Source organism: Rousettus aegyptiacus, unplaced genomic scaffold (genome assembly GCF_014176215.1).
Source record: "Rousettus aegyptiacus isolate mRouAeg1 unplaced genomic scaffold, mRouAeg1.p scaffold_m13_p_12, whole genome shotgun sequence".
Lineage (NCBI taxonomy): Eukaryota > Metazoa > Chordata > Mammalia > Chiroptera > Pteropodidae > Rousettus > Rousettus aegyptiacus.
Genome location: NW_023416287.1, coordinates 7,019,476 through 7,046,298, shown reverse-complemented (window position 1 = coordinate 7,046,298; position 26,823 = coordinate 7,019,476). Strand labels below are relative to the sequence as shown.

General features: G+C 54.5%; 1 protein-coding gene across 6 annotated transcripts in view; it reads right to left on the bottom strand.

The window, feature by feature from the left end:
* Window positions 1-228: 228 nt before the first annotated feature.
* The window catches only part of NFATC2 (nuclear factor of activated T cells 2), a 143,195-nt gene continuing 116,600 nt past the window's right edge, over window positions 229-26,823 (bottom strand). For 3 of the 6 annotated variants that reach the window (XM_036229284.1, XM_036229280.1, XM_036229281.1), the window contains exons 10-11: window positions 11,833-11,920; window positions 229-4,748 (exon numbers count right to left, since the gene is read on the bottom strand). In XM_036229284.1, the coding sequence (XP_036085177.1) occupies window positions 11,877-11,920 (44 nt within the window). In that variant the 3' untranslated portion in view covers window positions 229-4,748; window positions 11,833-11,876. The remainder of the gene's footprint in view (window positions 4,749-11,832; window positions 11,921-26,823) is intronic. The other 3 variants (XM_036229282.1, XM_036229278.1, XM_036229279.1) reach the window with 1 other exon arrangement.

Genomic DNA, 26,823 nt, shown 5'->3' with positions numbered 1-26,823 from the left:
TGCGCGTTGCCTCTAAAGAGGTCTAGGGGTGCGGATTATAGCAGAGCTGCGGGGGAGAGAGTGGGGAGAGACTCGTGAACACTTGCTGCCTCACAGGGCTGAGATGAGGAGCAAACGCACACACGGTTAGGCGCACGCACGAGAGGTTCCTCGCCGTATGAACCCAAAATGGAAAAGGGCCATTCGAGCAACCCCCCTCGAGAAGAAAAAACCCACCGAAGTAGCCAGTGCTTTCAACTGTTTTTTATTGCTAAACTATCATGATACAAGCCGTATAAAAATACTTTACATATAGCAAAAATAAACTACATTACACTGGAGATTAAAAACGTTTTGCATAGGAATGTGATGTATTCAAACTCCTTTAACACCTAAGCCTTCCAGCACCAGGCAGTTGGAGAGACTTGTTTGCTCTAGAACTAATTAGGACATCCTCAGCATCTTCTCCCCTCTGAGGGCTGTAGGAGGCAACGGGGGCGGGGGTGAGTGAGGTTGTTGGACATGTTGTTCTAGATGCTACGCTTGTCCCAACCACAGCCAGTCGGAATGCTGGAAGCACTTTCTCTCTGGAAGCGGCATCATTCGCATCCAGTTCAACCAAACCCTGACACGCGCGTGGAGTTTATTCTCATTGGGCAACAACTGCATGCCAGGCAGGGCGTTAAACCTTTCTTCCAGCACCCAACACCCCCTCATCGTCAGAGGGTTTGCTTAGAGAGCATCTCCAGCTCACCAAACACCAGAAAAGTTTGTTTTTAAAACAGAGTTAAAACAGTGATGTTGGCTATAAGTCAAGGCACTCATGAAACCTGAGGGAAATTGATATTTGCCATCAAAGGTTTATGTGATGCATCTTTTTTCTTAAGCATTTAGTTGAAATGCAAGAAAAACACTTGCATTGGTTGATTTGGCTCCATGAGACTGACTACCCGTGCCTGGAAGACCCAAGTAAGATGTGCTGGGTACCTGCTCAAGGGCTGTCCCTCGTCTCCCCATCCCCCCCAAAAACAAATGAGTTTGGGAACGTTTACCCCCACTTGTCAAGAACGTCACAAGCCCATGCTTCTTGTAAACGTGAAGTGAAAAAGTTGTTAAGTGGACCCCTGGCATTCTTTCAAAATTCCGAACAATAGAAAGCACTTGGAAAGTGTCTTTTGACAAGAAAATGAATTCTGCCTCCCTTTAGTCCAGAGTGACAATTAGAACACATCAGCTTCCGATCTAAATGTGACAGCGCCCGCCTCGGCCCCGTCTGACTTCCCGAGACGAATGTCTCGGCGACTAGGGGTAAACAGGAAAGGCCGCATCAGTCCTTGGAACCAACTCCATCCATCCTCGGTGGTACCTGCGCTGGAATGCTGGATGCGCTCGGCCTCACCTGTGTGGCTACCTACCAGGGTTCCGTCGGCGCCATGGACTTCAGCACGCCCTTGGGGAGTGTCCTGTGGTTGTGACCTCTTCTAGAATCCCATTATAACACAGGCAGCTTTTTTTTTTTTCTTGAAAAAAATCAAGATCATCTGCTTATTGGGGAATCTAAGCACTTGACCATTCTCAGTGAAAAGATCGAGGCTCGGAGCTCGCAATTGGTCAGCATCAGACTCCGGCAAGAAACAGGTGGTCCTTCATGCACAAAGCCACTCCTTCCCCAGAGGTGCTCCTGTTTAGGGGACAAGTGACTGTCTACTGGGCTCTGAGATGAGGTTTTGTTTTTTTGTTTTTGTTTTTCTGGAACAATGAACAAATTTTCGAGAATACATCATTTCTCTTAGGGGAAAAGCAAAATCAACATATATGTAAAAAGAGACACTTGAAAAAAGACTTCTGACCATTTATAAATATTTTTCTAATTCCAACAGGGGCGTGATATTTTGAGGACAGATTAAAAAGCATAAAAAATACAGATAAGAAAATAAAATTTAATAACATACTAATTAATTTGGATTGCTATTATATATTATCAAGCAGCAGTATTTTTGTACAACGCAGGAAGACTCATCCACTTTGGAGACAGATGGCATTCAGCAGCCGGGTTGCTGTTGCAAGTGCTACATATTTACATCATCACCTCGGATGTAGCAAGTGCAAAGCTCCACCTAACCACGACCTAACCCTTCTAACACACGTGCAGCACACACACCTTCTTAGACAACCTCACTTTCTCGTTCTCTCAGAGGATCTGATTGCCTCTTCCCATCCTGAAAATATCTCATGAGGATTTTTACTCTTGGCAAAATTTCCTCCGGCATTTGTAACTGACAAGACCCTCCCGACAGCTGTCAGTTCCCAGCACACGTTCCGTTGCCTGTTTATGTCTCAAAACCAGTGCTTCTGTTTCTCTTGCCTTTGCTATTTGGTATAGTTGTTTTCTGGAAGTGTTTCCTATAATATCCAGCTAGGATGTCTTAGAAAAAGAGCGTTTGACTGCGTATTATACACACACACACATACGACATATACACGTAGAGGAGTTTGAACTATCAGGAGGCCGTTTTCACTAACAGGGTTAGAAGATTGATGGAAAATGCATTAGCCCTTTTCCACCCCGTGCTCCGTGAAGCTGAGCGACTTTGCTACAATAGCAGGAAGGCACTTGGGTAAAACATTCAGATAACTGAGGAAAGGCCAAATTCCCTCATGTGCAAAAAATGGCTCCTAGCCAGGTCAAGTGAGAACAAATCACTCGCCAAGCACTTCAGCTCCTCCCCGGTGGATGCGGCATTGCTGGAGGGAAAGGTCTCTGGGTAAAGAGCTGCTTGCATCAGGAACTCTTTAACGGGAAGAATTTTGCATCCCCAAAGCTTTACAACAGCAGTGGTCTTCTTACTGTCACCGTTTAAAAGAATTTTGCAAAACTTTGTGCTTGGGGTGGCTGGAAAAGAGGTCCCCAGTTGTTGGGGGAAATAAATGCTAAGAGGTTACAGACGGGTGGGCGCAAAGGCCCTGACGTGGACACTCTGTCCTCCGTCTGGGGCACCACACACACCAGGCAGAGTCACCAAGTCCTGTGCTCGCAGCCCAGCTCACAGGAGGGTTTTGCCTCTGGGTAACCTTGATGAGAAAGCCAGGACGTAGAAATCCCACAGGGGGCCCTGCACCGCCGTGATGCCCTTCTCGGCCTCTGCCCAGCAGATTTGGTTGAGAACTCACTGGAAGGACAGCCTTTTGGAGAGTGCCTGGAATGCTCACGCTGTGCTGATTACTAGGGAAGCAGCCAAACGGCTGGAAATGAATCCCTGGCTCATCTTGGGGTGTCTGCAGTAAAGGCAAAAAAAAGACCCATCTTGGTGATAAAAACTCACTGAGAACTTTGAGGGTTTTGTGTGCAATAATTGCACAAAAAGAGAAAGACCCTGGAGAACCCTGGGTGTGCTCAGTGGTAAGAAACAGCCGGGGGGTGGTGGTGGTGGGTGGGGGGGGGGGGATAGAATCACACACACCTGGTCATTCTATCCAAGGGACATGCCCCTGTGAGCGGACCTGCTTCTATCCGGACAAGCCCTGTGCTGGACCTGGCAGGGCTTTGAACGAGCTCAGGTAAAAATAACCACAGGGCCAAACCCTGGGCTTGAGTGTCCTACCTTTGGGTCTAGGCCAGAGAGGGGAGAATTCGGCCCTTTTCTTCCATTGGGGGTGGGGGGAGCCCTCACAGAAACACTTCGGGTGCTGCCTGCCTCATTTCACAACCAATTTACTTAAAAATACCTGTACTTTTTTGGGGGGGGAGGGGGGAGGGTTTGCTTTAGGCCTTCTGCCATTCCTTCTCAAAATTCAATGTACATGCTTGAGATTCTTCTTAACTACTTCATGGAAAAGCACTCTGGCTGTCAGGAAGAAAGCGAGCAGGACCATCCGAAAGCTGTGAGGTCGCAGGCTGCAGCGGACGGGGCTCGCCCCGCAGCCCGGGTGACCGTCCCCGGCCCGTGACCACACGCGGCAGGGCGAGGAGCCGCCGGCCGAGGAGGCTCCACCTGTAGCCGCCTGGGCCAGCTTTCGGAAGCAGGAAAAAAGTGTACACATGTCATAACTTATCGCCGAGAAGTTCTAACAGGTGATCTGATCCGGCACGGGCCAGATGGTTTTGCTTCAGAATGCGAACTTAAAAATGAGCTGTGGCCCAGGGGCCGCGTGGAACAGCTGACCCCTAAGGATGGCGGTCTGGCTTCCGCGTCCCTTTGCTGTAAGCCAGACTCAGGCCCCGTTCTGTCGCCCGTTCTGCTGGGGAACCCCTCTCCCTCCAAAGGTACAGGAGCTGGACCTGTGACCTGGAGGAACGGAAGCAGGGGCCGGGGTTTAAGCACAGGGCCCGCGTCCTCCGCCCCTGCCCAGCCTGTGCCCCGTGCTCCGGCCCCTCCGTCCATCACCAGACGGGCGGGTGCCAGCGTGCCATCTTGTTCGGAACTGCGGTTTTGGTCAGCAGGCACGTCAGGTTGGGAAGGGACACACCGTTAAAAGTCGACCGAGATGCTCTTCGGGATTCAAAACAAGACAAAGACCGATCAGAAGGCAGAGCGTCCTCTCTGGTGTTCCTAGAGAGAGGTGGCGAGCTCCCGAGTCAGAGAGTCAGCTTCGTGCCAGAACGGCGTCCCGCGTGTGACTCCGGGCCCGCAGGCGGGCAGGAAAGGAAACAGGCGAGGGCAGCGGGAGGCTCCAAGGGGTCAGGTGCGGCAGGTGTCTTGCTAATGGCGGCTTCTACGTCTGATTTCTGGCGGGAGGTCCTGAAAACTCCTTCCTGATAATTTCATTAACTACAAGAGAAAAGAGAGAGACAGAGAGAGAGAGAGAGAGGAGGGACAAGTGAGAGGCCACCGAAGTCACGGATCACGTTCGCTTTCTAGAACCTAAGGCGATCGGGCTGTTCTTAAAAAATACACATTTCTGGTTTCTGCGGTGACATGTTTAACAATTTTTAACAGAAGAAATGACTTCCTGCTTTTTTTTTTTTCTGGGCAATACTATTTTGTGATACAGATTTGTTGGTAACAATGTCCAAATGGTTAGTTTTAAAAAATCATGGCAGAAATGGAGCTGGACCACGCAGCACATTTTAAATAGTGTTCTCTCCTTGGCATCTAATGCACATTTGGCTCTTTACTGTACCAAACTCCTTCCATCCAGAAACTACCTACTACGTGACTGAAATAGTGCCTTGACCCGTAACACATACAGCTCTCAAAACGGGGGACTTTTAAAAAAAGAGTTGGTGATAACACCTGAGACCAAGGCTAGCCATCAGTATAAACAGAACCATTTATTTCAGTAAACCAGGAATCCCCCCTTCCGTGCCCCCTCCCCACCCCCCATCCCCCACACCCCCCTACACACACACACACACACACACACACACACACACACGTTGTGAATCTTCTGAAGGGGAAAGTGTCTTCAGAAGGCCCTGGAAAATCAGCCGCCCCCTGCCCCAGAAAGACCTGTGGAATTCCCAGCAGGGAACCAAGAACGCAGTGCCAGCCACGGGCATCAAGGAGCTCGCGACCTCCCCCACTGGGCCACATACCTAGGGCGCTGGTTCCTGGAACCCAGGCCGTGAGGTGTTAGAACAGTGGGGGTTGGGAAGGGGCTGCCAGCAGAGGCAGCCCAGACACAGAAACGGTGTGCGCACGCCTCCGGTTTCGCAGTTGCATTGTGCTGACTGGCCCCGGGGGTGGCAGAGGAGAGGAGGCAGATGCCCTTGGGAGCCCCCCCGAATTTCCCCTAAGTTCTGGCACCGAATTCTCCCCACAGCCCCCTCCTCTTTCTCATCTTAGCCCTAATCCTACAGTTACAGGTGGAAGATTCACGGCGAGGGGTCACTGTTGAGATCTGCTCAGAGTCTCTCCCTGTTCTAGCTGGGGCCTCGTAGGTCCGGGGTGCTATTCCCGGGGAGACCCGTGCGGGGATGTCTGCAACCCCCATAAGAAGAGGCGAGCAGAGCAGAAAGGAAGTGCTTCGGAGCTGGACAAGCCGGGTTTGACCCCCGGCTTCCTCCCTAACTGGCTGTGTGACTTTACCTCTTTGTGCCTCAGTTTCCTCATCTGTAAAGTGGGAATCATACCGGTGTGTACCCTTCGGGGCTGTTGTGAGGGTGGTGGGGTCGGTGTACACACAAGCTCCTAGCCGTTAGCCACGATGGTTAGTGACGACCCCGCGTTTTGTGTTGGACACAGAACACATCGCTTTGTTTTATGCCAGAAACCCCGTAGGTCCCCGCATGCCGCTGTTCAGACGCGGGCTGGCAGTGCGTGCGAGGCGAGCGGTCGGGTTCTGTAGGGCTGGATGGCCAGGCGGAATCCCGCCTTTGCCACGCGCAGTGCCTCAGTTTCCCCATCTGTACACCGGGCATAAAAACGTTATCTTGCTTCTAGAGTTGAGCTCGGATGAGGTGATGCCTCAGTGCCCTGAGTCTAGCAGGTGCTGGTCCGTGGTGTGTGTGTGTGTTACATACGTGCGTATGTACTAGAAGGTAACACATGTGTTAACGTGTGAGAGTGTTTGTATTAGAATAACAGACATTTCCAAAGTGTGGAAAAGGATCTGCTCACGGGAGCGCAGAGGGTGGACTCACGGATCGGGCCAACCAGCACTAGATGGGCACTCGTGGGGTGCCAGGTGACCTGCAACGCCCAGGACCGCGCCCCCTGGGACCCCGCGGGGCCTGGGGAGTGTGGGGAGGGGGGCCCTTCGCGAGGCGGCGGTGGAAGCAGAAAGCCAGGGGGAGGAGGGGTCAGTGCAGCTTCACGCGAAGCTTTCAAAGCCCGGATTCTGAAGAGCTTCCTGTTTTCTCAGCGTAGGAAATGAGAGGAGCCCGTCCTTAGTGGGAACTTTCCACAGCCTCAGCTTTCTAAAAATAGCCAGTAGGCAGAGAGGGTGGCACCACAGCCCTCGCCAAGGGGTCGTCCCCGGGGCAGGGGGGACAAGCCGGGAGGCCCATTGAGCCAGCGGAAGTGGCTGACCCCTCCCACTTCCAGAGGAAGCTGATAGCACGACTCAGACCCTCACGCGGGTGGGGGCGGGGAGCTGGCCGTGCAGGGGGGACCCCCTCGAGCCCCACCGAGAGCTCCCGGGGCCGAGGAACCTTCTCTTTCTGAACCGCAGAGCTTGGCTTCCTGGGCTCTGAACAAGGAGAACGTTCTAGAGCAGCAACGCCGGCTGGGTGGCAGCAACGGCTGTGCAGCCACGTGGTCAGTCTGAGAGCTGGGGCTCCGAGGGGCAGGAGAGGGTCGACTCGCCACCACTTCCTCTAGACTGGGGGAGCCAGGGGGCAGGGGCACGGGGGAGGGGCACGTGGCTGCCCTCCGCATCGATTCCGCGCGATCCGTCTTTCCCTCCTTCGTCCTCCCAACTCGGCTCACGTCTTCTGCCTCTGCACCCCCACCCGAGCCTGTCCTCTCCCAGCCTTCCTGGAGGCGTCGTGAGCTGGGCCCTCGCGCCCTGCGACCTCGCGTCCTGATGCGGCCCCCCCGACCCCGGCCCTGCACGCCGCCCACGCGGGCTTCCGCGCTGCACTGGACCCCGCGCCCGGCTCCCGCCTCGGAGCCCTGACCGGCCTCCCCGCCCCCTCCGCTCCCCTCCTCACCGGCTGCCTCCAAGGCTCTGCCGGGGCAGTCTCCTCTGCGAAGCCTGCCCCGGCGGGGGTCTGCAGTGCTCCCCCGCCCCAACTGCGCACCCCCTTTCCTCCGCCCTTCTCAGCTCCCCAGCGCTCTGCGTGTGCCTCCGTGTTCCCCACTGCCGCCCTCGCTCTGGGGCAGTGCTTGGTACGCGGGAAGACCTCAGACTTGTTCATCGGTAAGAAAGCGGAAGCTTAGAAAGGGGTTAAGGGGCCCCGGGCCACGCTGTCGGCACTGGGATTCGACCCCGGGTCTGAGTGCTGAGCTACGTCCTGCGTCGCTGCCGTCGGCGTTTCATTCGAGGAATGTTCTGAGAGTCTGTCCTACGCCAGCCTCCCACCTCTTCCCGCATCGGGCCACGGGCGGGTCTCCAAAGAGTCCCTCTCCTCGTCCAAACCCCGACTTCCCTCCTGCCCCTGTTCCCGCACCCCCTTTTCCTGGAAGCCAGTTCACAGTCCTACCAGGGGCCCTCCACTCCCTCCAGAAGCTAGTACAGTTGACCCTTGAACAATGTGGGGGCTGGGGCACCAAACCCCCCCCCCTTGCATTTGAAAATCTGCATATAACTATTAATAGCCTACTCTATCCAGTAAGGAAGCCTTACTGTATAACAAATAGTTGATTAACACACAGGTTATATGGGTTATATACTGTCTTCTCGTAACAAAGCTAGAGAAAATAAAATGTTAAGAAAATCATGAGAAAATACATTTACAGTATTTATTGAAAAAAAAAATCCACCTATAAACGGACTTTGCCATTCAAACCATGTTATTCAAGGGTCAACTGTACTGAATTCTCTAGATGCTTTGCTCGTCCCTCTCGTGGCAGGCTCTGAGTCTCCTGTACCCCCACGGGACCATGCAGGTGCCTAACACATGCATCTTAGCCCACCACCAGGACCCCATGCCATCGGCCTAGGTCACGTGGTTTAGGGAAGCCGATTCTTCGTCACCCATTTGACAGATGGGCTATCAATCTACGACTCGTCTGAAGCCTTTTCCCTGCAAAAGCGTATAAGCCATGCGCACTGACTGAGGGCTAACGACGCAGCAGGCACTGCCCTGAGCGCGAAGTTATTTCTGACACCAAACCTGGTCCTAGCATCGTGCTTGCTTTATGGACGGAGAAATGGAGACAGGCAGGCCCTGGCCAAAGCAGGCGAAGGGGCGGGATCGGGCTCGGAACCCAGGGCTCGTTTCGTTAACCCGCGCGCCGTGCGGCTGCGTGGCTGGCACAGAGGCTGCCCTGACAAGCTCGGCGGTCGTCACCTTTCTCCTGGGGCCCTGGAGTGCTCCGCATCTGTCGCGTGAGTCAGGAGAAAGCAAGGGCAGCCTCCGCCAAGTCAGCGACGGAAGAGGCTGTGGGCCGAGTGGTTACGGTGGTCGCTGAGTGTCACTTTCTTAGAACAGAATCGAGGCCAGTGGTGTTGGGTCTGCCACAAACACCCTGACCTTTCATTGCCCCTAGGGCACCGTCATGAAAACGCTGACGGTGAACATGTCTGTCACCTCGGGATGGTTTCTGAGCCTGCCACCGATGGCTGAAGCCAGAAGAGAAAAGGCGGACAGGTGTACATACAGAGAAATGATGCACTTTTCTCTTTCAAACTCCAAAAAATAAATCTAACATTTTCAGTATACATGACAAAAAGTCATTTGTATTTAAAGGTGTTACAAATCAAGAAAACATAACTATTCCGATAAATGGCTGTGGATATATGGGGAATATACAAGGGGCCACCAAACTTTCTGTAAAGGGCCAATAAAAATATTTTCACCTTAACTGCTCAGCTGCTGCTGTAGCCTGGAAGCAGCCATAGACAATGTGTGAGCAAGTGGCCGTGGCTGTGTACCAATAAAACTTTATCAAAATAGGCCGGGGTCCAGATTTGGTCTAAGATGTGATTTAATGACCCCTAGTATATACCAATGGCAACGAGAAAAAGGAAAGCAAAGTGTTTTCTTCATCTACTTTTTGGGGGTGACATTCTGGGGAAGCCAACGCCTCTTACTAGTCCTGTTTGTTCATCAAGCAATTCTGGGTTGACTTAGTGTTAAATTTCTGAAAACTGAATTCTGTGAGCATCCCACTCTGCCCCAGGAATTTTCTGATTCACTTGAGGGCCCAGACACCTGCATGCTGACTTCGTCCTTTTAGCTGAGCTCAGAGGTTCTCGAACTTCATCTTGCAGAGGAATGGCTGCTCAGCGTTGCACACAGAAAACCACACATATGCTTTTAGGTGCAATTTAAGAGCCTCTCAAGGGTTTCTGACTCCGGGCCTTGTCTCCTTAACTGCTGACTTTGGAACTTAATCCCCTGAGAAAGGAGCAACAGGAAGGGAGTGGAGAGACCCCATCCTGCTTCTGTCCCAAACCTCAAGCATGCTTTCTGCACTCTGGTTAGACCACGTGAGTGCCCACGAGAGCCCGGGGCCAGCCACAGGCCATGGCCAGAAAGACACTCAAGCCTGGATGGGAGCCGGGGAGGCTGCATGCTCCAGGTCAAGTCATAGAGTCTGAGAGCCAACAGGGGTGCAGGGCCTGCCCACCACCCTCTCCTTCGTCCCACGGTGCCTTGCTGAATTCATTCTCGAAACCTATGCTTGGGGCAAGATGAGATGGCCGGCCCAGAAATCACATGACGTGTTCTCTGGGAGCTTCCGCCTTCAGTTCCAACTGCTCGTGGAAAACGACTCGGAGCCAAGAGTGACCTCCAGGGCCCGAAGTGTTTCCTGGGCACCAGGCCTGTTTGTCCCCACTGGCACGTGGAAAGGGCGGAGGAGGAAAGGCGGCCATCAGCCTTCCGGTGACTATGGGATCGAAACCGGAATGATCTGTGCTCTGAGCACAGAGCTGTCCCGGGGCCCTGCTTCTTGCTGGCTAAGTAACTCCCTCACCTCTCTTCCCCTCCTGGCCGTCTCTACGCGCCCTGGTGGAGCCTGGCAATGAGCTTTCCAGAGCGGCCAGGCCAGACTTTAGAGACGTGGTGACAAGGACAAAAAGCCCCTGATGGGCCCACAGATGTGCGTGGGGTCCGAAGAGGTGTTTCGCGGCCCTAAGTCCCCTCTGAGGCCATGCAGCTCAGGACCCGTTGCCGCCAGGGCGGGAAGAAGCGCATTTAAAAAGGCCTTTTTTGTTTTTCTAAGTGGCTACGCTCTCAGCACTGATGTTTTCAGCTGTCCTTTTGTCATCCTGACTCCTGGGACGCAACGCCCTTGAGAGGGAGTCCGACATCGGGTGGGCATCCAGCAAACGTTCGCTAGTCCTATCGTTGCCTTTGCCTGCTGACAGTGTGTGACGGTCATGGAGGAGAACGTGCCAGAGGAAACGCCCGTCCCGAGGGTCCCTGCGGCCGCTGGGAAGAGGCATCTCAGCAGGGGCCTCCCAGAGGCTGGGAGAACTTGGTTCCGGGGCGCGCACGCCGCCGCGGGTGCTAACAGACACGGCATCTGACCGAGGCTTCTTTCTACCGTGTTTTCAGAGCGGGCCCGCGGTGCGATGCTTCTGGGGACTTCCGGGTCTGGCCTCGGAGGTCGTGACCCCACTTTCACTGACAAAGGGACCATTCGAAAGCCACAGCCCCGCGAGCGGGGGAGATGGCCGGAGGGGTGCAAGCCACCGGGAATCCAAAGTCCATGCAGGTGGACCTACTGCTTGCAGCTCAATGAGCGGCTCTGCCGAGCTCAGCCAGAAAACCACAGCTCCACCCTGGACCCGAGCCCCGGGGAGTTGAGTTGATGAGATCAAGAATGGAAATGACCTCAGCACAGTCAGCTTCAAAAGTAGGTTCCTGAGTTTTCTGATCTACTGCCTTGTCTCCCTCCCGCCACTGACGATGTGCCTGGCCCTAGCTGGATACACCAAGCCAAGTGGACCGAACCCAGAAGGAGCTGGTACGGGGCAGGAAAACTTGCAAACGCAGGAACACGACATAGCTGCATTCTTCCTGGGATAGGGTGATGGGCCCCTGGGAGAGCATGCAAATTCCCAGAGCCCCAGCCTCCTCCCCTCCCCAGCCCTGAGCTCCAGCCTCACAGACTCAGAGAATCCCAGGGATGTCCCCACGTAAAGCGCTGGGGACCAGCCCTTAAGAGCAGGAAGCAGTGTCTGTGAGGATGGACTTCAGGTCGCAAAGTTTTCTTTTACTAAAAAAAGAAAACGAAAAATCAAGTGAAGGAAACACACAGCTGGAAAACAAAAGGAGAGGCAGAAGATATCAGTTACCTTTAACTTTGATTTCTCGGATCAAAGATCACAGTCATTCTGTTTCATAATATGTTTTGTATCCAGCTAAGGTGTGTGTCTATCAGCTCTGAAAAAGATTTGCAAAACCGTTTTTGAGAAGAAGAAAAAAAGTCATCTTCTAACTCACGCTAACATTATCCATTTAATGAATATCTCTTAACCTGGGGCCACTCAGAATCCAGGACAGAACTGAACCCTCTGCTGTAATTTACGCCCAAATTCAGTGTCATCTTAATACGTGTGCCAGAATTCGCTCCAAACCAGGGTGATAATCGCTGAGATGAGGGACTTTGGGCAAAAAATGGGAATCTCTGAGATCGAAGTGCATCAGCAAGATTATGGGTTTTTGGTTTTTTGGGTTTTTTTTTTTTTTTTAAGCTAGACAAAACTGATTATGTCACAAAGTTTCAAATCATGGCCAACTAGCGAGATAAAATTTTAAAAGCTAGCTTCCGCTGGAGTCAAAGGATATTAGAATTTCATGAGGGATTTACTCAAATTTAACCCTCCTTCTGGCTGTCATGTATGCTAAACTTGACCCCGTTTTCTTCTTACCAGCAATAACGACCTCATCGGGCATGCAAATTCCTAAGAATTTCTTCCTATTTTTCTTCCTATTTTTTTCAGTCAACAATGAGAAATAAAGGCTCTATTTTCACAGCCCCCTCCCCAAGCAGAGCCCAGAAGATACTTAAAAGGAGCCGTGAGCAGTCTGCCTCACAAGCCTTTCGATTATATCACATTTTCTCAATTTTAAATCACAATAATCTCCCCCTCTATAGCTGCGTAATAGCTACAGCTTTCAAAAACACTTCCTGTTTCCATCTGTCTTTACATGGCCAAACGACAAGCCAGGGTCCATTCTGAGAGCCTGAGTTAGACATATTTTCTGAGATGAATTTCTTCCAGGGAGTGATCCGGTTTTTACCAGATGCCTCTTTGTTAGCATCATTAGATACAACCAGGATGCTCTTTCAAGGTGAGCCACAAACACCCTGAAATCTCATCTTCGAGGCACTGAACACTCGGGGAGCGCCTTTTCAGCAGCTCCAGGCCCGAACGAACTCCCAACCGCTGGGCTCCAAGAAGGTTCGCTTGCTGGGGTCTGGTTGGGGTGGCTCCGAAGCTGCATGCAGCTCAGAATGAAATGACCACGTCCCAGCTCCTCCTCAGTCACCGCTGGAAACAGCTCAGACCGTGCGTCTCAGGCCACGCCATCTCCTGGAGCGAAATTCCAGGTGGCTGCGGCCCTCAGGCAGGGCCCTCACTGTGTCCGCCTGTCTCTGCTACGCCCTGGCTTCTTCCAAACCCAAGAACAGAAGGCACTGCCAGCTCACTCAGGGCCTTAAAATACCACCTCTACCCCGACAGTGGCCAAATTATTGTTTCCAGACCTCATCCCTGAACTTCAGACTCGGAACTGCCCACTGGGCGTCTCAGACGTGACCAAAACCAATCTCGTAACTCACCGCCACCCCTACGACCCCTCTGAAAAACAGCTCTGTTCTACTTGTTGCCACTGTAGGAAGCACACGCCCTCCTTCCGGTGGTTCGGGCCAGCCTTGGTCACAGCCCGCATCCCCAACTTACACCAACGCTTCTGGACCTACCCTCAGAACACCTCCGGGAACTCAGACCTCCGCCGTGTCCTGCCTAGATCCCTCCACTGGTACCTCACCTGTCACCCCGCCTCTGTGCTGGGCCTCCTGGTCCCTGCTCAACAGCAGGGTGGATCCCACTGGAACGTAAGGTAGAGCGTTTGGCTCAGTTGTTACTCCTGGCGGGGGGGGGGGGGGGGGTGCGGAAACAGCTCCAAAGCTGCTCTAATGGCTAAAACATTTTCACTTTATCCATATGTACCCGTTCCAGTAGCACTTAGTAGGTTATCAGGTGCCAGGCACATTCCAAGGTCATGCCCTTGGAGCAGCGATTTGAATCAAGGTAGAACCCCAGGCGCCGGGCTCTTAACACCAGCTGGCCAGCTTGTGGTGAGTCTCAGTGGACTCGAAAGGCCAGTCCCAAAGAAGCTGAGCCTGCTCTATTTCCACTCCCTGCCCCTTGTCAACAGAGTTCAGAGAATTTTTTAAGCATCAAACCGATCGGTTTGTCTGTGGTCTTTTGAGGTGCAGCTTCCTGTTTAGTCATGAAGTTTCGCTCTTTGTCTCTTGGTGGAAGACAAGCAACTGGGGCCAGAGGAAGGGCCTGTTTCAATTCAGCCAAGATGCAGAATTCAGCGCAAGCCCCAGACCACCGGCAACCACCCCGGTCCTCGGGTGGCAGTTCACGTGCCTCATTTCACCCTCACAACTGTCTCGGGGTTTGGTGCTGTGATGCCCGTTTCTCAGGTCAAGCTACTGAGGAGGAGAAACACAGAATGACTTGTCCAGGAACGGCCCCAAGATCAGGCCTCAGCGCTCCAGTGTTTAGAGTCACCGTATGCTAGGTGACACCAACAACCCCTCCCAAAGACAGGTTGGTCTTTGTTGATGGCGCCTAGTAGTATGTATGGCAGGGAGGGAGGCCTCTGGTCCTAGAATCACTGCCCCACCTGGTGGTCTTTGACACTATAGCTGAAGACTTACACAGCGATGTTGCATTTTTACAACCCTAGGCACAGATCAGTGAATCATCCCACTGGTCTTGTGGATGAGATGATAATTTCACTTACGGATTGGAAATGGTTCACCGATTAACCAACACCGATAATTAACATGAAAGCATAAGGTGTCGACAAATAAAATACAGAGAAATACAGCCGTGACAGGCGAAAACACAGACCCAAGAATCTGTCACCTTGACAAAATACACCGCCAGCTTCCAGGCCTCTGACAGCCCAGACGTGCGTGGTTCAGTGAGATGGAATCTGGTGGAGTGACCTGTGTGCACCTGTGTCATGAGCTGCTGGGAGCTCGACAGGCTGCTCTAAGGTGCATTCGGTCCGATGGTCCTATAGTGAAGATACTGATGTACCTCCCAGCGGGTACAGAACATGCTACCGCCTTATCCATTCTCCACTCTTTCCGCACTTACACATCAGCTCGCAAACGAGGGAGAAACAGCCTGGACTGCCTCCAAGCCAAGCCGTCCAACGAGGAAGGACTCGGCGACTGTGTAAACTCAGACCGGAGGCACGCTCGCCCCTCGGCCCAGTCCTGTTCCCCAGTTCAGCAGAATTTCTTGCGGCTGCACGCAGCCAGGCTGGACCTCTCCTATCGCGCAACCACACAGCTCGAAGGCAGCAACCACAGGCCGGAAAGCGCTCTAAACAAACCATGGCTGGCTTCCTTGTCCTTCTGCCGTTTAGTCATGACCTTGACCCCAAAACTCTGCTGAGCGGCCTCAGCCACAAAGCACTGCAAAATAAACTGTTGCCTTTTTTTTTTTTTTTAAACAAAAGAGAAACAAAAGAAAAAATAATTATTATTACATCCAATCAGAGACTCTGGAAAGAAACAGTGATCCAAACCCACACAGCAGCCTGTGACCACAAATGAGATGATAAAATAAATACCTAACTGTTCGAGAAGCCATCTTTCTGCTTTGCATTGGAGCGATTCACCAAACATTTATGTTAAGGTATTTGAGTTTACTTATTCTCGCTCGCGCATGAAAGATGGAATTGAGGCTGGGGGAGGCGGGTCAGACGCTTCGGGTAGGTCAGCAGGTGGAAGTCTGGAGGAGCAAGAAACTCTTCCATCCACAGCCACTTTCCTCATGTCACAAAACAGCACAAAACGTCCTTGTGGCCTCTCGGAAGAGGTCCAACCCCCCGGTGTGCCCCACGAGACCTTTCCTTCGAAAATCAGCATGGCCCCTGCTGCTTAGAAGGGGTTCGCTAGATATTTATCGAATCTTCCGGCCTAGCCTCTGCCTCACCATCCCATAAATTCGCCTCCTAGATCATTCTGTGCCCTCGCCCACATGTCGTGACCAGCTCAAAGCACAACCTTCCCAAAAAGACAACCACACACATTCACTCGTCTCCTGAGCCCAACAGAAGCCTGTGCCGTAAGGAGGCATCTAACCGCTCCATGTTCCCTTCTCCAACACCTTCCCATCTGTCTTAAGTCTTCAAATTTCCCCTGCACCCCCAGAGACTCCAACCACGTCTGTCTCCTTCTTGAGTCCCGCGGGTGTGAGAACTGGTTGACCTGCAGCTGCCTGGGCGTGTGGGCCTGTCCACATGTGCACCTGGCAAGCCCTCAGCATGGGGCCCAGCCTTGGGCGAGCCCACCTAGCTGGCCACCGTCCTGGGGGAGGGAGAGGGCAGGTGCAGGGCCAAACAGCCTCCACCTTCCTGGTCCAGCCAAAGGCCTGCAGCGTGAGTAAAAGCAAGATAAACCAGGGAAGGCCTGGGCCACCCAGCCCACCCCTCCTAAGCTCACAGGCAAGAGAAGCCACGAGCTGTCTGGAAAGAAATTCCACCTGGTCCAGAGATACACAGATCCAGCTCCAACATCATTGCTCTCAACTCAAAGACTGCCCGGAGTGACCAAAAAGGACCGTGCGTGTGTGGCATTACACCGGGCACCCCTAAAATACATTAACTTTCCCAGGACATGCAGACAGAGCCATAACCCCTGACCTATCCTGTTGACGAAAACTTCCACCCATACGGCCCCTGTTATAGACTGAATCGTGTCCCCCGAATTGCTGTTGGAGCCGTGGGGAGGTGATTAGGGCTGTATCCAGCCATGGGGGGGGGGCATCCTGGTGGGATTAGTGCCCTCAGAAGAGGAGGCATGAAAGAGCCCTCTGTCTCTCTGCCACGTGGGGGCACAGAGAGAAGGCGTCCATCTGAGGAGGGCCCTCGCCAGAGCCTAACCATGCGGGCACCCCGATCTCAGACTTCCGGCCTCCGGAACTGTGGAGAAAATCCATCTCTGTTGTTGAAGCCACTCAGTCGGTGGCACTCTGTTACGGCGTCCTGAGCTGAGACAGTCCTGTAGGCACTGTTCCGCCAAAGGACATTCCTCTCCAATAGCTCCACGCGGTGGGCATCTGCTAGCAAAGTGACCCAGGTTGCAAGGTTACAACCCAGGCGAAGTGATCTGCCCAAGGTCATACTGCTGGTCTGCAGCAGGGTTCGCACAAAGTGCGGGTGCTGCTGCCACGGCCCTGGCCCCCCTGCCACACCTTCGGGCCGTCTGGCCCTGCGCCAGGAAGGCACCCCCATCTTTGCTGTGCACTCGAACCCTGCTTCTGTGTCCACACCCAGCGTCAGTGCTGCCCGAGTTCCTCCAGCCAACGGCCCCTTCTCCATTCTCCACCCTGCCCTGACCTCACGAATGCAGCCTTTCCGTATCTAAGGTTGTACGTCTCTGAGGATGGGGCCACGGATGGCTCAGTGCAGGGGCTGAGCTCAGTGGTAAGGGGCTCGCCCCCCGCCCCCCCCCCAGGGCAGAGTCACAGAGAAAACACATTGTTGGGAGCCGGACTGCTGGGGTTCGAATCCTAGTCAGCCACGTCCTGCCATGCACTTGAGCCAAGCCCCCGCCTTCTCTGTGCCTCCCCTGTAAAAAGTGGCCAGTAACTGTTCCTGACCATTTTAGAGGGAAGCGAGGAGTCGACACGTGGCAGGGGCTTCAGCGTCTGGCACACCGTGAGCACCCCACGTGTGCCGAGGGAACGTGAGCCGACCATCCGCGAAATGGGTATCGTGATGAGCATCTCAGACGTGCAACGGCTCCAGCCGGCAAGCACCTGCCAAGCTAACAAGCATTGTGTGCGCAGCCGCTCGTGTTCTTGTGGTCAATGTGTGTGAGCCCACCACACGGGGAACGTGCCGCGGGCAGGACTGCCTGGACCGCCGGGGCACCTCCTGTCGCCGAAGCACTTTCACCTCGGGGGCCGTTTCTGCATTCTGAGAGTGGGCGGATCTGAAGCCAGCCGTGCTCTCAGAGATGCGTTTTCACATCCTGCCAAGGGGGGCCCCCGCCCCGGCCACCCTGCACGGTGCACTGGCTGCCCCGGGCCAGCGACATGCACAGCAGCCCTCTGAGGCACCAGCGTTCTGCAAGCCGGAGGCCTCCGGAAGCCAGCCCAGGCAGCAGGCCCGCCCAGCACCCAGCCACCCAGACGCCTTACCAGCAAGGCTTCGGAATTTACGAGAAGAATGCCCCATGCCACGTCCCGAACTGTCCCCAGCTCTCGGGATGAGTAAACATGGCAGTTCCGAGGCTCTGGTTTCGAGTAAGAAGCCGAGGTGTGAGCTGGGAGGCGGCTCGCGGGGCATGCTGCCGGCCGGGGGTGAAGGCGATGAGCTCGCAGCCAAAAAGGCGCCAAGCTCCCAGGTGGCAGGAGGAGGTGGCCTGCTCTGAGCTCGTCTCCAGGGACACACATCCGTCCTGCTCCGGACAAGCAGCGCGAGACGGGGCACATCCCCGAACTCGGCTTCCTCCCGGCACCTCCCCCAAGCCCTCCTCCTCGTCAGCCCCCATGATCCCCGACTCGGAATCCACACGCCATCGAGGGGCCAGGAGAGCAGTGCCCGCGGGCAGGGAGCCGGGAGCCGCTCCTTGAGGCCATGACGGGGGCAGGAGGGGGAGGGGCGCGCTCACGGCCGCGGCTCCCAGAGCGCAGGTGGCCCAGGCTGACGGAGCGACATTCGGCGGGCAGCGTCTGTGTGGGCTCCAGGCCGTCACGTGCACCGTCTCCTCCGTGACATACCGACAGTCCCGTTAGCACGTGCCGGCACTCACGGAAGCCTAGCATTAGACGGATCCCCGATGGACGTAGCCGTCTGGCCGCGCCATGGTTACCATGGCAACGGACCCCGGTTCGGGGGCGAGCATGGCACGGCTCGGGCTACGAGGACCCTGCATCCTGAAGTCCACGACATGGTAACGTCAGCCCCTCGCTAGGCTGTAATAGCCCTGCTAGGGCAGGGACCTCACCTCTCATTCAATGCCACGCGCGTCCCCGGCACCCGGAATGGAGCCCGGCACCTAGTAGGTGCTCAGTAAAAATCTCATGGAGGGATGGTCGAGAGAACAAAGGGATCGCAGACCCCTAACTGATGGGATTTAACCAGACTTCGCCGGCAGGTCTGGCTTTCGACGGTCTCTAGGCGTCGGTCTGAACCCCTGGGCTGTTGGCAGTAGCTGAACCCGAGGGGGCCATGGCAGAATGGGAGCCGTGCAACCCTGGCCATGCCAGTGAGCCCCCGTCACCCACGCGAGCGCCCCCTCCACGAGCCTCCTGGCCAGTCTGCTTCCCGAGGCCTTCAGGGTACAGAGCTAGGAGACGGGGCCGTGAATAGGACCACCGCAGGGAGGGGCAGGGAAAGGGGGGCGAAGGGAGAGACAGGAGCAGGGGGCGCGGGGCGGGGCCGCGCGGGCACAGTCGTGGGGTGTGGGCGCACAGGGAGGGGAGGCATGGGCTTCGTGTCCGCGCAGCGGGGCTCCTGCGCCAGCCCCGGGGGCAGCGTCCCCAAAGGCCGACGGCCTGTCCTTCCCGGGGAATCTAAAAGGCCACAGGTGCCCACGACTTGCTTCCCAGACCTCTGCGGCTGGGGATCAGACGGGGTGCAGACAGGGCGCAGATCTGACTGAAGAGACCTCGGGGGAGTCGGCGTGGACGGAGGTGCTGGGGGAAGGTGCGGGAGAGCCCGCGTCCGACATCAGAGCAGGAGGAGGTGAGGCTCGGCACTGCCGAGGTCACTGGGTGTCGGTGGGTAAGATGCTGCTGTCACTCAAGGAAGGCGGGGTTGGGGGCGGTCCCGGGTCAGGAAGGCATCACGGAACAGCTTAGCTGCACCAGCCCGGAAACTCCCCCCACCCGCCCCAGCCTCCCGTGATGTTCGAAATAATGAACTGCTTTTGGCTAAGCCTCTTATGGTCGGCTGGTTTTTTTAGTTGTAGATGAAACTTCCTGATAGAATTATCGTCGTTCGATTAATTTATATAGCACTTTCTATAAAGCATTTTACATATATTTATTTAATCCTCACAGTATTCCCATGAAGCGAGTAGTGACTGTCCCCCATCTTACAGATGCTGAAACTGAGGCTCAGAGAGATTAAGTCACACACCCAGGTTAGACAGCTACTCAGTACAGAGCCTGGTTCAAACCTACAGAGTGTGGTTCAAGCGACCTACCAATGGGAATTATTCTACGATTACTGTCTGGCAGCCAAAAACTGCCTCTTCAAATACAACTGTAAACAACGAAGTGCTTGGGAGACCCTAGCTTTTATCAGGGTTCCACAGCAGAAATCACCCATATAGCATGTGAGAGAAAAGGGAGGTGAGCTAAAATTCACATTGTTTGCTCTGATTAACCTGGGGATGAGATTTAAGAAGCAAAGAGAGGCTTGGCCGTCTTGGGACCATGATGCCAAGCCTGGGGCACACACCTAACAGGTGAGATGGTACCAGTGCATCACAGGACTTGGACTAGCGCCAAGGCCTGGGGTTCAGAAAGGGACGGCGGCTTCCCCAGGTATGACTGGAGGCTTCTCGTCTCACTTCTGTGGGCAATGTTCTCCCAAAGAGGAGGAAAGTTTACACTCATGCCCCTCAAAACCACCAGCAACCTATGTTTCTAGACCCAAGGGAACCCGAGCCTTGCTGTGGTGTCGGTCTGAGTCTGGCATGGGGCTCTGGGGGCCCCTCTGCAGGGCATGTAAGGCGCCCTCTCTCCATAGAAGTACAACCATCTTAACCTCCATGGCCGGGGGCCCGTCTCATAGGGAAATCGGGTCATCCCAGAGGGTGGCGGGTGACTGGCTGCTGGAGCACGGCCACCCATGGCAGGAGCCTGGGTGCCGGGGATACTCACTGGCCTCCTACTCAGAATTCCATTTTGATGGATTTCTACCCGCCAGCCCGACACACCGCTGGGACCCGGGATCTCACCTGGCCTCAGGAAAGGCCAGTCCTTTAAGGTCGAAGGTTACGTACTCCTCCCTCCTCTCTGCCCTCTACTCCCCCGCAGCCTTCCTCCCTACGCTCGAAACACACCACGCACAGTCTCACCCCAGGGCCTTTGCTCTTGCTGCTCCTTCTACCCAGGATGTGTCTTCCTTAGCTATCTGCAAGGCTGTCTCGTTGAGATCTCTGCTCAAACGTCACCTCCTCTGGAATGCGCCCCTTACCGAACGGCGGGCCTCCCCGCCACCCACCACTCTCCGCTCCCCTCCGCCCGGCTCGGCCTTCTTTCGTCGCCGTTAGCTCTACACGGTTCCATCCTTTCGGTGTAGACTACGAGCTCAGTGAAGGCAGAGCCTGTGCGTTCACTGCGGTGTCCTCAACCGCGGACAACAAATATCTGTTAGATGGATGGATGGATGGATAAGTGAAAGAAGGGACAAATAGATGAACCCACTGTGGCTTCTGAGGACTGGCAACCAAGCGTTGACTTCGTCGTGGCAAGACGTGGGGTGATGAGATGCTTGTCTCTGCAGAGCCGATCCCGAGAGAAGGCGAGAAGTCATGCTCTGCAAGGACCTCTGAGCTTCTGGTCACACTGTCACCCGCGTGGGGCCCCCTCTGACCAGTGGAGTCTTGGCTCAGAAGGGTCCCCCTAGAGCACCTAGCCTGAAGCAGAGCACACAGTGGGACTGTTAAGCCGTTCCACCAATGGGCAGGGCGGTGGGATCTGGAACCCCAAACCTTGGTTTTCCTCTCCGTCCGACTTAACGGGGCAGAGATCATTTCTCCGTTTGTGAACAACTCTGTCCTGGGCCCGTTTCATACACCAGCTGGGATGTGGCTAGAAATCGCCCATGAAAAGACGTTACTTAGCAGGAGGCAGCTTTTAAACCGGAGGCGCTTAGAGATGGGAGGGTCAGCCTTTCCAACTAAAGTCACCATCATCCCAACCCTGAGCAGTAGCCGCTGAGCTGCCAAGCTTCGAGGGGGAGAAGGGTCGTGGGGCCACCGTGAGCTCGTCAGGTGGCATCCCAGCCCATGAGGCAGGGTTGGTGGCCAGGAATGACAGCAAGCCCCTGTGAGAGGTGGCTCTGTGTTTTACCTCTGTTATGAAAGGTGGACTTGAGCGGATTTTAGGGGGGAAAAAGACCCACCAGAAACTCAATACTCTACATTGTCCATTTTTCCCCATTTGAGCTACAGACTCAACGAGCTAAGGTTGAGGTAAAGATCTGACATCATTCTGTGGAGCCTGAGACCTGACTCTAACATGTCCGTAGAAAAGCATAAAGCCAAGAACATCCATGACCCTTCTGGGGAACAAGCTGGTGGCCAAACCTACCAGAAATCAAGACGATCTACGAAGCCGCTGTAATTGAGAATTACTGCTGGGGACAGACAAACCCATCTGTGGGACGGAGCCGAGAGACCAGGAAGAGGCCTGCGCTTCTATTGAGGTGGATTATAGGCCTGTGGGGAAGCCATGGACTTCTCGACAGGTGGCCTGGACCACTAGTTATCCACATGGAAAACAATGAAATTAGAACCTAACCTCAGACTGGACACACATATGCACAAAAATCAATGCCAGGTGGACTGCAAACTGAAGTGTGAAAGGTAAGACTGAACCACATCTGGAAGACAATACAGAAGAAGCTCTTTATGACATCAGTGTAGAAAAATTTCCAACACCAGTACTGCAGACCCAAGGACCTCAGAGTCACCTGCTGGAAGGCTTGTAAAAGCGCAAATTGCCGCCTGTCCCCTCCCCACCCAGCATTTCTGAGTTTCTGCTATGGCAGGTCTCGGGGTGCGGCTGGAGAATCTGCACGTCTAACAAGGTCCCAAGTGACACCGATCCTGCCAGACCGATGACACATTTTAGGGAGCACCGTCCCAAACGACACTCGAAAAGCTCGGGCCTTCCTGAAAATAAATTTAATTACGTGAAAAGCTTCTGTTCATCTAAAGATGCTATTTCACACACGAGCTATGCAAAACAATCTAAAAACGTTACAGTGTCAAACACCGGGGGTGGGGGAGAGAGCCACACGGTCGGTTCTGTGCTGCTGCTGGGAGCATAAACTGGAGTAACTGCTTCGGGAGACAACTTGGCATTGTCTATGGCAGTGGCCGGTGTGCACGCCCAGTGAGCAAGCAATTCATTCTTTAGGTACAACCCTACAGAAACTCCTCTGTGTGCGTGCCCCAGGAGACAGAACATTCTAGAAAGCACCATCCGCAATAGCAAAGGGGGAAAACCTGGAAGCAACCAGCTCCTGTCAATGTACCTGTCGGGTCACAGGTGTCGATAAACGATGCTGGCGGCTGGCGAGTCCTTCCTCCGTCCTAAAAACCCTACGTGCATTGGCCACTCCACGTTCACGAGGCCCACGAGTAGGTGTTATTATTTTTGTTCCCACTTTGCAGGTTAGTAAACCAAGGCTCGGGGAGCTGAAGGGACTTGCTCAGAGTTGCACGGTCTGGCCAGGATCTCTGTGCAGGTGGCGGTCCCGGGGTGCAAACGCAAAGCCGCTCTGCCCTCCTCTCCTGCCTCGCCAACCAAGGGTGGTTTCGTGGGAAAGACAGGAGCTTTTTTGTTCAGGCCTGAAATGATCAGTGTTAACCACTGAAGTTCAAGGAGGACCTCACGACGCCAATTTATTTCTCCTGCCCACACGAGCTCCTGGCCCTGGGCTGTCTCTCTGTGCACACACGCGCACACACGCACGCAAAACTACACACAGCTGTCCACATCACGGACCACAATCCGAGTTACCAAATCAACGCTCCTTGACTTGTTTTCTGCCTGGCACGTAGTAGGCGCTCAGCATGCGTGCTGAGTGCCAATGGCTAAAGTGCAAGAAATTTGGACCAGACTTACCAAAACAGAAACCAGAGGTGCCAACATGCCTGTGAAAACATCACACCCCATTTCTCCCTAGGAGACCCACTGGCAGGGACAACCCCTCTTGGAAATTTGAAGCCCCTACAGGAGGGGTTCCGATCTTAGCAGCCGTCCATTTCAGCCGGAATTACTTTACACAGATGGTTTTCCTTCCTGTCCCTCCATGAACATCTGAGGGGACCTTGAAAGGCTAAGAACTCAGAGTGGCAGGTACCCCACAGCCATGATCTAGAGTCTGACTCTAGGAAACTCCATCCAAGGTAGGCCTGGCCACAGCCATGCACCAAGAGGCCATCTGGGGTGAGCCCCTGCACCCGAGTGCTGGCCTCGAACAGCTGGGGGCATTGGGCTGGGGGAGGGGCCGGTGCCTGAAGGGGTGGTGACTGCAGAGGGGGCAAAAGCTCGTCCCCAGAACCTTCTCGCTAGTCAGAAAGACTAGGAAGCCAGCCCGGAGGCAGCAGGAATCCCTTTCTCTGAAAGGTGCCAGGGGTGGGCAGAAGGCAGTTTCAGTTCCTAGGCTGAGGCATGAATTTCTCAGAAGCCTGGCAGCCTGGAAAACACAGGGCTGGTTTCTGTTTTCCGCCCCCAGAAACGCCTGGAACCACAGCAGAAGGGAGGCCCCGCTGGCCGGGCCGGGCCAGGCCCTGGCAGGAGAGCCCTGGCGAGGCCGGGGCTGCAGACACTGCGCGGGAAGCCCGGGCCAGCCCGCTGCCCGCTCCCAGGTGTCCCCGGCCGCCTCCTGCTCCCCACCAGCTGGGCTCCCGGGGATGCTATCTTCAGGAGGCACAGGGAGCTGAAGGCAGCAGCGGGGATGGGGGCACGTGTGCCCGCTGTGCTGGCCTCTTGGCACGGGAAGGGGGAGCGAGCTTGCAGGGCTCCCAGCAAAAGGCGCGCTTCTGCGTCCCGAGCGGGTCCAGGCCAAGCACAACAGCATGACAGGGCACGGGAGGGGCGCGCGGTGAGGCCCCCGGCTGGGCCGCGGGTGGCCGCCCTGCCTCCCGCTCAGGCGGTTGCGCAATCGTTTCCATGGCACTGCGTTTTGCTGTCCCAACAAGCTCGGCATGGCCAGGGCCTGGGCCGTGCTGCTGGCTGGAGCTGAGACTGGCTTTCTAGTGTACCCAGCGCCTAGTGCATTTTTGGAGGGCCTGCTCTGGCCTGGTCGTCGACCTCTGAGTCTGTCCAGTGCATGGGACAGTCAAGGCCTGGAGGGCGTGGCGTTGAGGGGGAGCCCGGGGACCAGCTGGAGCCGCCCACCCCGTTCAGGTAGGGATGCGCATCCCTCACAGAGACCCCGCAGAGTCCCAGCGGGATGCTGAGGGCACCCGGCACCTTGTCTTCTGGAATCTCCATGCCAGATCATGGTAAACAACTAAAATCTCCCACTACTCACAGTAAGCGTAACAAACACCACTATAAAGGTGGAAGGTGACTGGCCGACATGTTTACAAACACTTATCACTCCATGTTTGTACTTCTCTTCCTGCATTTAGAAGTTTAGCCCTCTTCCTCCGCCCCAACACCCTATGCCCCTCATCCCCTGCCCCCGCACCCACACCCTAAGTCTCCTAAACATTTATCAGGATTTTTGTAAAGCTCACGGTCCCAGGCTCCACAGCTGTCCTGCCGAGGCCCGAATTCCAGGACCCACGCTGTCTCCCCAGCTATTAGGTTCTGTCAGACCTTGTTATCGGTGCCACAGATTTTGTTTTTTATCATTATTATTCATACTCCTGAACTCCCAAAGAAATGTGTGGCCTCCTTCCTCAAAAACGGCGATAAAGAATGTCTACAGCAATATCTGCTCAACCTCTCTGGGCTATGGTCTCCTCATCTGTGTGATAAGAATAATAATAGTACTTGCCTCGCAGGGCTGCTGCGAGGATTAAATGAGTTACTATGGTAAAGTCTTAGAAGAGCTCCTGGTAGGTAAGTATCAGCTGCTATTACTATTATTTAAAAATAAGTATTGCTTTAAGTCATTTAAAACCCAGGCGGTGTGTAATCTCCATTTCGTTCCTGGATATCCATTCAATCCCACAAAGATTTGGGGAGCATCTTATGTGCAGGGAGCTGAAAGAGGCTTTGAGCAAGGAGAGACGTTAGCAAGTGTCGTCAAGGACCTACTGTGTGCAAGGCCGGCGCAGGGACACCGGTCAGAGACATTAATCCTTGCCACCCCGACACTTGGACTTGAGCGGCGGAGGGAAAAAATCTATAGGAACACCTAAAAGGCGTATGTGAGAAACAGCAACTGTGAGGACCATGTCCCCGGGACTCAGAAGAAGAAAAGAAGAGTTTATCCGCGCATCGAAACGCCGGGCGGATTTCAAAAGGCGCGAGAGGGAGGGGATGGCATCCCGGGTGTAGGTTACGGCGGGGCAAAGAGGCAGAGGCAAGGAAATCGCAACAGAGCCACGCAAAGCTGAGAAGCATGATCACACATCTAAATGGTGGGAGACGCACCCCCAAGAGGAACTCAGAATTTTCTAATTTCTACATTCCCTTTTTTTTTTTATACTAGCGTCTAGGGTCATTTCTAGGGCTTGAAATGTGTCCTTCAAAGTTTTTGTTGTTCTCTAAGTAATACATGCATGTGGAAAAGAAGAAAATCCAAGGGAAAAGGTCCCCTTCTACTCCTGCTCCCCGATGCTCGGTACTCCCTTGTGTGGCTATATCTTATTAATAGACACTGGGGTCATTTCTGGGCATCTGCTGGTATGAATGAGACTGCAATCAGCATCCTGCATGCATGCACCCCACATTCAGCAGGGCGCCCCCAAGGCCTGGGCCAGGGTCCCTGACCCTGAGGCTCACTGTGGTGCCTGAGCAGAGGGCCTGGAGCCGGCGAGCACCTGTTAAAGACGCGTTGTCTGCTCTGTTCACGGACGGAATCTACATCACTAGCTCACACACGAGCCTCCCGCAGCTCAGCCTGCGGGCCTCCAGCTTCGTGATCTGAGTCAAATCACTCCCTTTTCTCCTCGGCCTGTGATGCGGAGGTGCTAATTAGTCTCGGCCTTCCTAAGGTGCTCATTAAGGAGGAGAGACTGTCATTATAGTTTAATTATTTCCTGTGCTTACCGGTCTGGCACACATACCCCCCCAAATGGCGACCTTCCACCTGCCAGAGGCTTCCATTCCCTCCCAGAATCGAATCCAGACCCCCGGCCGCGGCCCGCGAGGCCCTGC